Below are 14,782 nucleotides of genomic sequence, written 5' to 3' on the forward strand. Positions count from 1 at the left end.
TAAAGACCAAAGCAGACTGTGAAGAGCTTCAAAAAGATCTCACCAAGCTAAAGCGATTGGGCAACAAAATGTCAAATGAAATTTAATATAGATAAGTGTCAAGTAGTGCACATCGGAAAAAATAACCTTAACTATACATATAATATGATGGGGACTAATTTAGCTACAACTAATCAGGAAAAAGATCTTGGAGTCATTGTGTATAGTTCTCTGAAGACAGCCACGTAGTGTGCAGCAGAAGTCAAAGTGTACCTCTTCTGGGTTGTTGAGGCAACGAGCGTGCCCTTCTCTTAGGGGGCTTAGGCTTTTCTTTGTTAGGTATACAGGCAGTCCCAGGGTTACGTACAAGATAGGGAGTGTAGGTTTGTACTTAAATCAGAACTGGCGTACAGATTCAGCAGGTGCTGAAACTGACCAGCGGCTGACTACAGGAAGCCCGAGGCAGAGTTTCTCTGCCCCGGGGTTCCTGGAATCAGCCGCTGATCAGTTTCAGCAGCGGCTGACTTGGGGAGGCCTGGGACAGAGCAGCTGGGGCACTGCCGGGTAGGTCTCCGCAGCGCCGCACCTCAGCACTGCGGGGACCAACCTGGCAGCACCCCAGGTGCTCTACCCTAGGTGTCTCCAAGTCAGCTGCTGCTGAAACTGATCAGCGGCTGATTCCAGGAAGCCCGGGGCAGAGAAACTCTGCCTCGGGCTTCCTGTAGTCAGCCGCTGGTCAGTTTCAGAAGCGGCTGACTTGGGGAGGCCTGGGGTAGAGCAGCTGGGGTGCTGCTGGGTTGGTCCAGTAGCGCCGAGGAGTGGCGTTGCGGGACCAACTGGCAGCGCCCCAGCTGCTCTACCACAGGCGTCTGGGAGAAAAGCCTGGTCTGCTGGGGGGGGGGAGAGGGGAAGAGGGGGAGGCACTAGCTGCGCCCCCCCCCCCCCCAGCAGACCATGGAGACATGGGCGGCGGGACCGAGACACGCCGCGGTGCCGCCGCCCGGGTCCTCCGCGGCTTTACTCCGCGTCTCCCTGGTCTGCAGAATCAGCCTCTGCAGACCAGGGAGACGCGGAGCAAAGCCGCGGAGGACCCGGGCAGCGGGACCGCAGCGCGTCTGGGCGGTCCCGCCGTCCGCATGCTCCGGGGCGAGAAAAGCCCCGTTCGTAAGTACGGCTCCAACATAAATCGGATCCGCGTAACTCAGGGACTGCCTGTATTGCTCTGCCCATAGCCCGGGTCCAAGGCATGACCCTTGCCCTTGTCTGTGAGGAGCATTTTGAGTCTGAGCTCATCTTTGTGCGTTCACATTTTTATCTTCGCGCAGCGGGGGCAGTCTCTCTCAGAGAGAGTTCCCTAGGCATTTGACGCAGTTATCATCACCGTCAGAGGCAGGCGGCGCGTCCTTGCAGAGCGCGCAGCGTTTGAAGCCGGATGAGCCCATGCCAGCATATAGCTCAGACAGCAGCTCGAAACTAGAGCCTTCTCTCCCCCCCCCCCAATTAATGCTAAAACTAACAATAAGAACAGAAACTTCAGGGGGTAGCCAAGTTAGTCTGTCACAGGAAAAAAAGCAGCAAGTAAATGGTCTGGTAGCACTTTATAGACTAACAAAACATGTAGATGGTATCATGAGCAGTTCATGATACCATCTACATGTTTTGTTAGTCTAATCCAGAGTTTCTCAAACTGTGCTCCGTGAAACCCCAGGACTCCACAAGACATCTCCAGGGGCTCCATGAGGTTGATAAACTGGAAACATCAACAGGTACAACACATACAATCAGTGGACTACTGGGGCGCCGCATAAATTTTTACGCATGGAGCCCCAAAAGTTTGAGAACTGCTGATCTAATCTAAAGAAATAATTGAGGAGAAGATGAGAGCACTGCTGAGTTCTGTCCAAAGCTGGGGACGGTAGAAATGAAGGGGGGGGAGGGGCGGGGAGAAATGTGCATGTGCATTGGTACCAGGGGAAGCCTGTGCATTCGGCGTGCCACGCATGCACAGCCCCCTATGGCACTGCTAGGCAAAAATCCATCCAGAGGCACTGGGATGCTCAGCACCTAATGTGGAGCACCCCAGGGATGCCACTTAAAGAAGAACTGCTGATAGAATGGGTGTAAACAAGTAATAAGAGGGTGATTTACTTTAGGTGGCTTGGAGGAGACTGATCAAAGCAATCATCTTCACTTGTGGACAGATCCCATTGACAGTGCACTATGAGCAGCTTGTAACAAGGCAATGTTTTGTAAACACATTAGCAGCACAGCAAGCCTGTTGCATAAACTCAGGCCTAAATGTAATGTGCATTTCTGAAATATTGTCAGATGGGGGGCGGGGGGGGGGGGGGGGGGCAAAATAAATAGGAAATCATTATTCCTTCCCACAAAATACGCAAAAAAAAAAAAAGATAACTAAAGTTAGGGATGTAAGCGACTAGCCAATTATTCAATAAGCAAGTGCTTGATTAGTTGCTTCCCCCATTTGCTGCTTCTATCAGAGAGAGGGGTTTTTTTTGGGGGGGGGGGAAGCAGGACACTTCCCCCCCCCCCCCCAAGAATGTCTCCATGAGGAAAAGGGGTAGGAGCACAGCAGCGAACTGGCAGTGCTTCCGCCTTTGAAATGGAGCAAGAGACAGGGCTCTTGCTACATTTCAAAAGCAGAAGCTCTGCAGGGAGCCTGGGGCAAGCTAGGGACTCAAACAGTCCCCTGCTGGCTTCATGTTCCCTACTTCTGAAATGTACAAGAGCCTTTCCAGGGCTCTTGTACATTTCAAAAGCTAAGCGCTGGGAGCACAGGGCTTGGGGGGGGGGGGGGGGGGGGGAGGGAGGGAGGCGACAACACGACTGCTTAGTACCCCACTAGCTGTGCTCCCCATGGTGCTTCCACCTTGGATATGTGGTAAAGAGCTACCAGGGCTCTTACTACATTTCGAAGGTGGAGGCGCCTTATCGACTAATCGAATAGATGAAAATTACATAGACTATTCAATTAGTTCATTAATCTAAATTTAACATCCTTGGCTTAAACAATAGATACAGAATAGTAGTAACTTAATCTTTAAGTTATAAAAATGCCTAGAAAGTAGATCAGGTAGAAAGGGACTAAAAGTTCTATGGAGGAAGTGGTAGGTGTGGTACATCTTAACTTTAGTCAAGCCTGATACCTTCTTATAAACAAACGAGGGAAATGCAACCTAAATGGAGCTACTATAAGATGGGTGCAAAATTTGTTGGGGGGGGGGGGAAGGAGGGAACCAAACCAACTAAAAAAAACAGTTCCCAGAGTAGTATCAATGGCTCACTGTTGTGCTGGAAGGGCATATCCAGTGGGGTCCTGCAAAGATCAGTTCTGTGTCCAGTTCTAGTCAATGTCTTCATGAATCATTTAGATAATGACAGAGTATACTTATAAAGTTTCAAGACAATATCAAACTGAGGGGTTGCAAATGCTTTGGAGGATAGGATTATAACTGAAAATGATCAGGACAAACTGGAGAAATAGTCTGAAGTAAATAGGATACAATTTAATAAATGTAAAATACTCCATTTAGGAAGAAACAATCAGTTGTGCACATACAATATAGGGAATGATTGCATAGGAAGGAGTACTGCGGAAAAGGACCTCGGGGTCATAGTGGCCCACATGCTCAATACAAGCAAAAGCGTTACATGGGTATTAAAAAAAAGCATACATCATTCTGGGATGTACTATCAAGAGTGCTGGTGAGTAAGGCCTACTAAGTAATGCTATTCCACTCTACAGTGATTAGGCCTTAGATGGAATAGTGTCCTCAGTTTTGGATACCACATTTCAGTAAAGGTATGGACAAATTGGAAAGAGTCCATACAAGAGCAATAAAAATGATTAAAAGGTATAGAAAACAACTTATGTGGGAAGACTGAAAAAACTGGACTGAGGGGACATAACTGTTTTCAAATACATAAAAGGTGATACAAGGAGGAGGGAGAGGAATTGTTCTTAACTCTTGATAAGACAAGAAGCAATGGGCTTAAATTGCAGCAAGGGAAGATTAGGTTGAACATCAGGAAAAAACTTCCTGTCAGGATGGTTAAACATTGGCATAAACTGCTGATGGAAGTGACAGAATTACCATCATAGGAGATTTTAAAGAACAGGTTAGATGAACACCTCTCTAGATAATACTTAATCCTGCCTGAGTGCAGGGAACTGGAGCAGATGACTTCCTCCAATTCCATGAAAGGTATTAGTGAAAAAACACGAGTACAAAATACAGAATTCCTGCGTTTCCTCTTACCTTGCTATCAAAAAGATCAGTCCATTTTGTTGTTTCCCAGAAAGTCTCTGACAGAACACCTATGCAGGTCTCTTGATCATCATCTTTACCTTCCGCCTCACTTGAAACAGCTCCATCTTGGGCCTGCAGATGGAGAAGTTGATCTGCTAGAGCACTTCCTTTCCTACAAAGGGCATCCACTAAGGTAGACTTCTGTTTTTCCATTTCACTACATTAAAAAAATTGAACACAAATATAAGAGGTGATTAGTTTTAATCAAGAGTCAATTTATTACCTTAAAAAAAATCACAGGAAATAAAACACATTTGTTGATTAGTATTTACGATGTTAGTATAAGCAATTTTCTAACACACTATTAAAATACAATATTCTTGAACATAACTATTTCCTGCAATCCCAAACTGGCTCAAACTATACTAGTATCATGTACATTACACAACTAAGCCTAGAGCTTCAAGAACAACTAAACTGCCTCTAGAATGGGAAAAGAAGTGCAATCCAAACATTAAGAATTTAATAGAAGTGAGGCTCTAGAAACATATTTTATTAGTTTTTGGTAATATGGGAAAAGGGTGAACCCACTGTTAATGTAAGCAAATGCTGACTTCAAAAGGAATTACATTCACTTAAGCCAGTACTGAATCTGGTTCTCAATTTCAGATATTAGAAGACCACCAGATCATTTGAAATTGCTTAGAATGGATAAGATTCATTATTTTTAAATCCATCAAATATAGCGTTATATGCAAGCTATTTCAAACAACTAGGTTAATTATAATTAACTAGGTCAATATGTAACTTGCAAATTTATACATCTTTTTACAATCCCCGAACATGAAATTTGCTGCTCTTTGCTCTTCCCTAGTGAAAATGGATCAGCATAAAAGGGCTTTTGAAATGAAAATTTTTTAAAAAATTTGGTGCACCAGCACCTTTGAAACATTGATGTTCTACTGAAAACACTGGCATGTTGTATTATTGTATTTGAATACAGATATTGCCAGAACTACCAATCTTTCCTTCCTGACTCTCTACAACTTTTGTGGGCATCTCAAGTTGGCTTTATCACACAACATGGACTGTTCCCTAGCATCTTAGAACCATTCTTCAAAACATTTTGAAGGTCCCACCATAACACACAAAGCCCTGCACTTATTCCTACAGAAGGACTGCCTTGCTATCCAAATACCACCAGTCCACTGATTATTCTGGATGTTTATAAACTTGATGAGACTAAGCACAGTGCAAACTTTCCCACTCAGCCTTGCCATGTATCGCAATTTTGATCTGAAAGCCATCCTTTGTAATCTTATCTGATCTCTTCGGAGGAAAAGTTTCAGTGTCTTAGTGCATTGCAAATGCACAAAACTTGCAAAATAGTAGTCTCTAACACCCATTTCCACTTGAAGTCAAGTTTGAACCTAAAATCAGAAAAATTAAAGTTTGTTTCACCATATTACTATTTTAGTTCAGTTGCCAACATCTTCTAGAGTAAATACTTTGTGGAAAAGGTAATAGCTATAGACTACAGAAATAGGATGCAAGAAAGAGTATTTACTGGTTAGGTACTTTTTTATAGTAGTTGCATCAGGTCTGGGATCAGTCTTCATGGCAAAATAAACTGCTAATGCTGTTTGATCAATATGTGAGAGAACAGTATTTGCAGCTTCAATAATTTCATCGAGCCTTTTCATTCGTTCCTAAATGAAAGAGGAACAAAAGGAAAATATTATCCAGGCATGAAGTCTCCCCCTTTAAAACTTTATATTAACATTAGTGAAGTCATATATATGGCAATGTTTCTGAAATCAACTTATTTAACATTTCTATAATCTAAACAGGATTGATGTCATATTGTGCTCAGTGCCATACAAAACCATATTTTACAAGTTCTTGACAGAAAGAGCTGACTTTTTACTTGTATTCCAGGTAAAGCTTATAGGTCTCCAAGAAGCTTCACATGATCTGCACAAAATAAGGAAAGAAAAAAAATCCCCCCCCCCCCCCCGATTTCCAAGGTACTCTGGGTTGGGTTTGTGCCTTAAGCACAGATTGCCATAACTGGAGATGGGACACTGTACAGGCAGAGAAGTGGCTGGCATTCGGAAGTAGCAGAGAACATTCTCTCACATTTGGCAAGTGGATCTTAGTCACATGCTCAGAGTCAAAATATTATTTTCAGGGCTGGGAAGGAATATTCACACAGGTCAAACTGGCGGAGACCATGGATTTTTTTACAACCTCCTCTAGAGCCTGAAGTGAAAGCTACTTGCCAGGAAGATCAGGTTATCTTGCTAAATCATTTACCCTGCCATTTATTGCAAGGCCCTGGGCATTGGTGGACCTCAGTCTCTTCTATGTTTTGTCTGGGGACACCACAGTTTAGTCTCCCAAGAGCTGTAATACTTTACTCTAATCCAAGCTACTTGGGTCAAGAGAGGGGGAACTGGATGGGAGTTAGTGGCCTCAGATGTGCAGACAATCAGAGGATTACCTAGGTCTCTTCTGACCTTCAAAGAGCTTTTTTTTTTTTTTTTTTTTTTTTAAAATCACAAGAAGAAAAAACCCCAAGAGAGACAATGGAAGTGCTAGTACCCATTTTATAGATGGCAAAGACTCAGTGCATCACACAAGGTATGCAAGGGATCTGGACCCAAGTCACAGTACAGTGCTTTAACCAGCTGTCCAAACCAGAAGAACAACATTAGAGCATTAGTGACACAAGACTGATGAAAAATAGGGTTACAGACAGCATCCAAATAGCTGATTATGATTTGAGACAAGTCAGCTAGGGATATAGAATCCAGCCTTCCTATGCAGGGAGGAGATTGGGTTTCTTAAGTTTTGTATAAAGTCTGAAGTGGTGCATCCTGTAAGAGAAAGAATTAGCACCAAAGAGGAAGGTGGTGGAATTTCAGGAGCTCACATTATCATGGTAATTAACATGAAACAGTCCAAAAGAAATAATTTGTGCACCAGCAGACACCATGTACTAAGGATCAAAGCAATGTACCTCTGAAAATGGACGGTGAGCATTTATTCACTTGAAAGACATGATAGCAGAACCCTCCACCTCAAGAAGAGTTACTATATCTCACGAAGAAACCATTTGTAAGGGCTTCATAGTTTATGACTAAACTCACTGATCTTTGGATTAGATCTCAAAGCAAGGCAAGTCAACAATAGGCCAACCCATTGCTAGATGGTCCATTCCCAGAAAAATGAAATTAACAAAAAGGCACCCAATCCTTATTGTACTAAATCTTGGGAATAAGACTTAGAGTGGGAAAAAAACTGTTCAGATCAGGTCTATACTAGACTCAGAAGGTCAGCTTAAGGTACGCAACTCCAGCTGCATAAACAACATAGCTGGAGTCAGCATACCTGAAGATGAGCTTGCACTATCTTCACAATGGGAGGTCAAGGGGAGCAAATGCTCCCATCAGCTTCCCTTAATTCCCAGGATTGGTGCTGACTGGAGGCTCCCCTAGGGTATGTCTAGACTACATGGCTCCGTTGACAGAGCCATGTAAACTAGTTTACCCGACAGTCAATGAAGCGGGGATTTAAATAATCCCTGCTTCATTTAAAAAAAAATGAAAAAAGGCCACCACGCTGTGGTGACAATCAGCTGACCTGGCACAGCATGGTAGTCTAGATGCAGATGCAAAGGAAAGCCTTTGTCGACTGCTCCTGTAAACCTAGTTTCACGAAGCACAAGGGAGCAGTCGACAAAGGCTTCCCCTGTCAGCCAATCTGTGTCTAGACTGCTGTGCTGTATCAACTGATTGTTGGCATAGTGCGGTGGCCATTTTTATTTTAATGAAGCGGGGATTATTTAAATCCCTGCTTCATTAACTATGTTGGGTAAATTAGTTTACATGGCTCTGTCGACGGAGTCATGTAGTCTAGACATACCCCCAGTGTTTGATTTAGCAGGTGTTAACTAGATCCGCTAAATAGAATGCCAGAAGATCTATCTATCTCCAGTGAGCAAGTATAGACATGGCCTCACTTGTGTTGGCAACCAAGAGGGAATTCCTCTTTACTTTAAGCCAGTATCACATGATGTAATAGTTATAATTGGAACCTATCTGAATGGATATTCAAGTGGAGGAAGCTCTCCTAGAATCTAGAGCCACAAATACGGAGTTCAATAAATACTTTAAACAAAAAACAAAAATCTCCTTTTATATAAAAAACTACAGACTGAGCATTTACCTTTGAAATTCAAATATAAAAGTGGTCTGATATATTTCAAATATCTGCAGAGAGCAGCAAAGATGAAACACTCTCTCTTTTTAGAATTCAACATGAGACACAGACCCGGCCATAGTGATCTTTGCATTCACAGACTCCAATCTTGAATATAGCCGCTCACATGTAGAAATAAAGCCCTGGTATATGAAAAACTGACAGCTGGCACAAAATGAACCAAACTGTATAGTTACAACATTGGTCACACTGACTACATGATCCCAGCGCTCTGGTTAGCTGGGGAGGCACTGCAGAAAAAAAAAAAAGTTACGTTGATTGCTCCTAGCTACCCAAGAGATTGCTTTTCTCCAAAATCAAAATCTCCCAATTCCCCATCAGTCACATTCCACAGGAAACATGAAATTGTCAGTAATCCTGAGAAGTTAATGAATACAGAAGGCAGAATTTTAGCAGGAGACAAAACTAAACTAGGAAATTCACTCCAACAAATAAGCAACTATGAACTTCACTTCTTTCAGAACTACATAGAAAACTCATTTAATTTGACTGAACCTCAGTAATTTTTCCACAAACAACCAATAAGTCACTTACACTGTTTCTTTGAAATGATAGGAACAAAGAAAGAGGTGCTAAGCATTCACAGTTTGGCTATGTCTAGACTACGCTCTATTTGCAAAAGTAGTCTGGACACAGGTTTTTTTGGAAAACCCTCCCCTCCCCGCCCCCCCCTTTTTTTTCTTCCGAAAAACACCCCGCTCTTCCTTAAAAAGTGAGGCGTACACGGTTTTTGTTTAAAAAGGGTTTTTTCCCCCCAAGAAACCTCGGCATCCAGACTCTTCACTTTCCAAGGCTCTGCTTTCAAAATTGAGATCGGAAGAGGATATGCAAATTCCTGCAGAATTTGCATATCCTCTTTCAAAGATAGAACGTAGTTTAGATGTACCCTTTTTACCTTGTAAAGATGCACTGGTGAGCACCATGGTAAATGCTTTTGATTCTGAGGAAGCTAAAAGTTTCTAGCTCCCTACACTCAGTATAGCCAAAGAAGTTAACTTTAAGACTAGACAACAGAAGAACTGTAAAGAAATCTTGAAATGTAATCTGTAACCTCAAGGCAAGATACAGTGAAACAAGTATTAAATTAAAAACAGAACTCACCTTTTCAGAATCCAGCTGATGGAGTCGTGCAACATACAAAGGAAGATGATTAGGAAAGGCTTCTTTCAATTCGTTATACATGTCACTGGTATCCAACCTAGCCAAAAAAAGGGAGGAAATGAATATGCTGCTTCTGAATGTTCTCAACAGGAGGCAGTACAGTTATCCTGTGATCTGCTAGGGAAACTACAAAGACATACTTAGTCATCCATTGTATCTTCAGGTCTCTTAAAGCTTCAACAAATTCCTCTTTTACATCTTTTTCTTTTTCTGGTTCTCTCTCTTTTTCCTTGCTGCCATTCTTAGTCTTTGTTGGTGATGGTATCAGATGGTAATGAACAGTAATTACATCCTAGCAATAGAAAAAAACTCATCAACTATTTCGTGGAATGAAGTACATTGCTATTCTTTTGTCTTACACTGCAAAAATTGCTAAATGGCAGTAACAATTACATGCTTGGAAGTTGGATGCTGAAAGCAACAGATTAGTTTTTAGAACTCTGGAATGGTTCTACTTTCTGCAGACATACCCCCAATTGCACACCACCTGTTTTCAGAAGATGACTGGCCTCTGCAAAAAAGGAAATAGGGTCCAGTGTCCCTGGACTGATTACAGGCTGCCCATTTGGACTTATGGGAAAGCTCTCAACCCTTATAAAGGGAAGACAATTGCAGGTGGTTTGGAAGGTCCCTGCAGACATTATAAAGAGGAAGAAGGCTCCTGCAGGACAATAAATCAAAAGGGGAGAGACATCTGCAAAGAAGGCCCATGGAGAAGGCTCAAGTGCCTTCCTACTCTTGTAGCACCTCTTGCCTGCAAGATTTTCATGGAGGATGGGCTGTGCGCCCAGCTTAAGATTGGGGCCAAAGGAATGAATTTTAAAGAGAGGGGACAGACCCCGCCCTCTCTGGAAGAGAGGGGAAGGAGAGGTGAAGGATCTGGGCTCACCTGAAATGGAGGCAAAAACTTCATAGGTCTGACCTTTATTTTGAAAGACTTTGTGCAGCACTTAAACTGAACCTTAGAAAGGAAACATTTTAATATCTCGACTGGACATGCATAGTCAAGTGTGGCCTGCCCCAAGCTCCTGCTGGAGCAGTGGGGGCAGAAGCCCCAGCCCAGGTTGCTCCAGCTGCAGTCACCAGGAGCAGAAGACCCCAGCCCTGGCAGAAGCCACTGGGGGAAGAAGCTGCAAACTGCTGGGGGTAGCGGAGGGTGGAAGAGAAGAGGCCCAGCTCCTCACTTCTGCTCTGCCTCTTGAGGTGGATCTGATCTACCCATCAAAAGTTGCTATGCAGGGAAAGAACAACTCCTCTATCCCCAGGCCTGCCAAACTAGTAGCTAGGAGCATGAGGAGATCAGATTTCATGGTCTGACACATTTTTCACTGTTATGAAATTGATAAGGCCCTATAGACAACTGATACCTGTGAACAATTATGTTGTCTGTTAAACTGCTGTAATATGCATACGGTTTCAAAATTTTCAAACACTAAACTAATATTTACATAAACTGAAGTTCCACTTGGAATTTACTCAGAATATATTCAGAAAGTATTATTTCAAAACAGTTGGCGGAACAGGATGATATTCAGTCTAATGTAGAAAGCAAGCAAAATTACACAGAAGCTCTGGAAAAAACCAAAATTTCACCCCTAGTGACTGATATATGACTAAATTTTAAAAAACAAGCACTCTTTCAAGAGTGCACAAGAGCCGCTGCTGGACAAATGCTACATTCTTGTTTATGTAAAGGTTTTTACTTAATTTATACCATAGCAACTGAGTTACTATGGTAAAGTGTAAAACTGAATTTAGACATTTAATATATTGCTATATACAGAAAAATGAGCTTCACAAAGGAAAATTTCTCAATGTGTAGTACTTAGAGTTAAATGTCACAGCTATTCGCATTTCTTACCAAATTAAGCAACATTACAACTAATTAAATTTTATACCATGTGCAACTAGATAGTTGATAAGCCTGAAAGTGTTTTTACAGAACTACATACTATATACATACAAGAATTACTTCACTTGCCATCAAAATATAAACAACTGTGGAGTAGAACTTAACACAATTGTTTGTTAAATTTGATAGTACATGTGGAAGAAATTTAGTTTTATCAGCTACAAATCAACTATCTTATTTTTGAGTCACAGCAGACATTAACACTAAGATATTCCTCATCTTAAAATGTTCTGTATCATAGCCACTGCAGCTAAATTCTTGAGGGAAAATGTGTTCCTGGCTTGATGCCCTGTGTGCAAAATTTGAGCCTGAAGAAAAAATATTTATACCTGTATTATAGCATTAAACAAGGATAATAGAAGTATCAGATTTGATTACATTGTCATACAGATACCATTAATAGGATATAAAGATTTAACCATTTATCCCACATTTTCACCCCACTATGGAACAAAAATTGTAATGGAGCTCAGTTTCATGACATTTTTGTTTTGGTCTCATTCTCTTTTCTTATTTAGATCTATTTTCCATCTCATTTCTGTCTAGTCAGACTGAGCTTTTCAGAACAGAGATGCTCTCTCTCTGATGTACCAGGCACATAATTAATTACATATAATAAGGTTATTCTAATTGACCATCATAATATTCACAAGAAATACTCCATACGCGCGCACATCCTCCCCCACTTAAAAAGGTCATCAGCTTTAAAATTCAAGCAACATTACATATTTCCATTACACGTGATCTCTAAGACATTTGAAGGCTTGCAATTTTTCATAAGGCATGAGCTAATTTGCAAACACTAAAAGAGGCTCAAAAATATTGATTGTAGATGAGAACACACAAAAAGAGAGAGGTAGATTCCATTTCTCCTGACTAGTCCAACTACAGCTCAGCCACTATGCCTTGCTGCTAAATAGCCCACAATGTGAAAACAGTTCTCACTGATTGTCCAAAGTAAATTCAGTGGGCTTCCTTTTTTCATTCCAACTTCATGTGACCCAAACTGCTCATCTAATCAATTGCAATTGGGTTCTGTTTCAATACTGAATAGTTTGCCCTTTGGGTCATGTTGCATGGAAGAATACAGGCAGTCCCCAGGTTACGTACAAGATAGGGACTGTAGGTTTGTTCTTAAGTTGAATCTGTATGTAAGTCGGAACTGGCGTCCAGATTAAGCCGCTGCTGAAACTGACCGCCAGTTCTGACTTACATACAGATTCAACTTAAGAACCCCAAGTCAGCTGCTGCTGAAACTGATCAGCCGCTGATTCCAGGAAGCCCGGGGCAGAGCAACTGTGCCTCGGGCTTCCTGTAGTCAGCGCTGGTCAGTTTCAGCAGCGGCTGACTTGGGGACTCCTGGGGCAGAGCAGCTGGGGTGCTGCTGGGTTGCTCCAGTAGCGCGGCTCCTTGGCGCTACTGGACCAACCCAGCAGCACCCCAGCTGCTCTGCCCCAGGCGTCATGATTCAGCCGCTGCTGAAGCTGACCAGCAGCGGCTGAATCAGGACGCCTGGGGCAGAGGGCTGGGGTGCTGCCGGGTTGGTCCAGTAGTGCCCAGAGCGGAGCTGCGGGACCAACCGGCAGCACCCCAGCTGCTCTGCCCCAGGGTCCCCAACAAAAGCCTGATCTGCTGGGGGGGGGTGGCACACTAGCTGCGCCCCCCCCCCCCAGCAGACCAGGGACACGGGGAGCAAAGCCACAGCGGCGGGGTGCCTCGCCTCTGAGGCTTTGCTCTGGCGCGGGACCCTCTTTGCTCCCAGTGCCCCTGGTCTGCTGGAGACGGTCTCCAGCAGACCTGGGGCACTGCGAGCAAACCCGCCGGGGCTGCTGCTTTGCTCCCGATGCCCCTGGTCTGCTGGAGATGGTCCCCAGCAGACCAGGGGCACCGGGAGCAGCTTTTCTCGCCCCGGAGGTCAAGGTGGCTGACCGCTGCCTGTGAGCTCCGGGGCGAGAAAGCCCCGTTCGTAAGTGCGGATCCGACTTGGATCCGCGTAAGTCGGGGACTGCCTGTATATAAAAGTAAAACGTGACAGTTGACTGACAAGAATCTTTCTGTGTTCCCTCTAAGATATTCGATCCATAAGCAGAGAGTTTTGTCTCGTGCACCAATATTGAGGTCATGTGTATTTGTTCAGATGTGTGCCCAAGCTATAAACCTCTTCCTTTTCCCCCCCTGCTACCATGTCTCCCACCCTCCCCTCACTCCATCTACTTCCCTGGTGCCTGCAGCTACCCTATACCCCTCATACGCCTTTGGTGTCCTGGCTCCTGCCCTTCTCACTCCCCTCAGCCCTTCTGAGACCTTCTCCCCCCATCCCCTTCATCCTCTCTGACCCCTGCACCTGCCCTTCCCTTCCCCTCTGCACCCACCCCTCCTCTCTAACATGCCCCTTCCTTCCCTCAGTACCCCTGCCTCCTAGCCCTCTCTCTCCCTGGTGCCCTCCCCTCACCACCTCTGCCTCAGTTCTCATGTCTCTCTGCACCCTCACATGACTTGCTCCATCCCCTGCCTTCCTCATGCCCACCCCTTTTCAACCCTTCCTCTTTCTTCCTCTTGCCCCCATTGCTCCCTCCCTTCTCCTAGCATCACCCTGTTCCCGCCCTTCCTTCTCTCACCCCCACTGACACCTTCCTATCCCCTCCTTCCCCTTTCCCCTGACCCTCATTTCTCCTCCTGGCCCCCTGGCATTTGTCTCTCTTCCACCCTGCCCCTTTGTGCATTCACCTTTCTTTTCCTGCCCCCGCTCCCGCACAAGCCCCTTCCTCTCCTCACCCCCACCTTCCCTTGAGTTCTCCCCTTGCCTCTTTCCTCACCTTCTGCCTTCCTGACACCTGCACTTGTCAACCCCCTCTGGGCCCCTTGTGGGTGGCTGCCCTGTGTTCCAGGGCTGGGGCTGGGATGCTATTTTTAGTACCCTGGGCCCAGCCCAGGAGTAGCTGTGCCATGGCCCAGGTCCAGCCCAGCATATTGGGCAACCCCCACCACATGGCCAAGCCCCGGGGAGCAGCTGGGGCCAGGACTGTGCTAAAAACAGCACCACGGCCCCAACTCCAGTGTGGGCACATGGGGCACGGTCAGAGTTGCTGTGCAGCTGCTGCTAGGCCAGGGCCATGGTGCTATTTTTAGTACCATGGTCTAAGGCTCTAGCTTCAGCAGCCGCCACGCAGCTTCC

At 44.5% G+C, this 14,782-nt stretch overlaps 1 protein-coding gene across 2 annotated transcripts in view; it reads right to left on the bottom strand.

Moving 5' to 3' along the window:
- Window positions 1–14,782, bottom strand: part of TPP2 (tripeptidyl peptidase 2) — an 83,664-nt gene that overhangs the window by 7,599 nt on the left and 61,283 nt on the right. For both annotated transcript variants that reach the window (XM_075918739.1, XM_075918740.1), the window contains 4 exons: window positions 9,836–9,987; window positions 9,636–9,732; window positions 5,829–5,959; window positions 4,260–4,467 (listed from right to left, as the gene is read on the bottom strand). In XM_075918739.1, coding sequence (XP_075774854.1) covers window positions 4,260–4,467; window positions 5,829–5,959; window positions 9,636–9,732; window positions 9,836–9,987 — 588 coding nt within the window. The remainder of the gene's footprint in view (window positions 1–4,259; window positions 4,468–5,828; window positions 5,960–9,635; window positions 9,733–9,835; window positions 9,988–14,782) is intronic.

The sequence above is a fragment of the Pelodiscus sinensis genome, chromosome 1, assembly GCF_049634645.1.
Source record: "Pelodiscus sinensis isolate JC-2024 chromosome 1, ASM4963464v1, whole genome shotgun sequence".
NCBI lineage: Eukaryota > Metazoa > Chordata > Testudines > Trionychidae > Pelodiscus > Pelodiscus sinensis.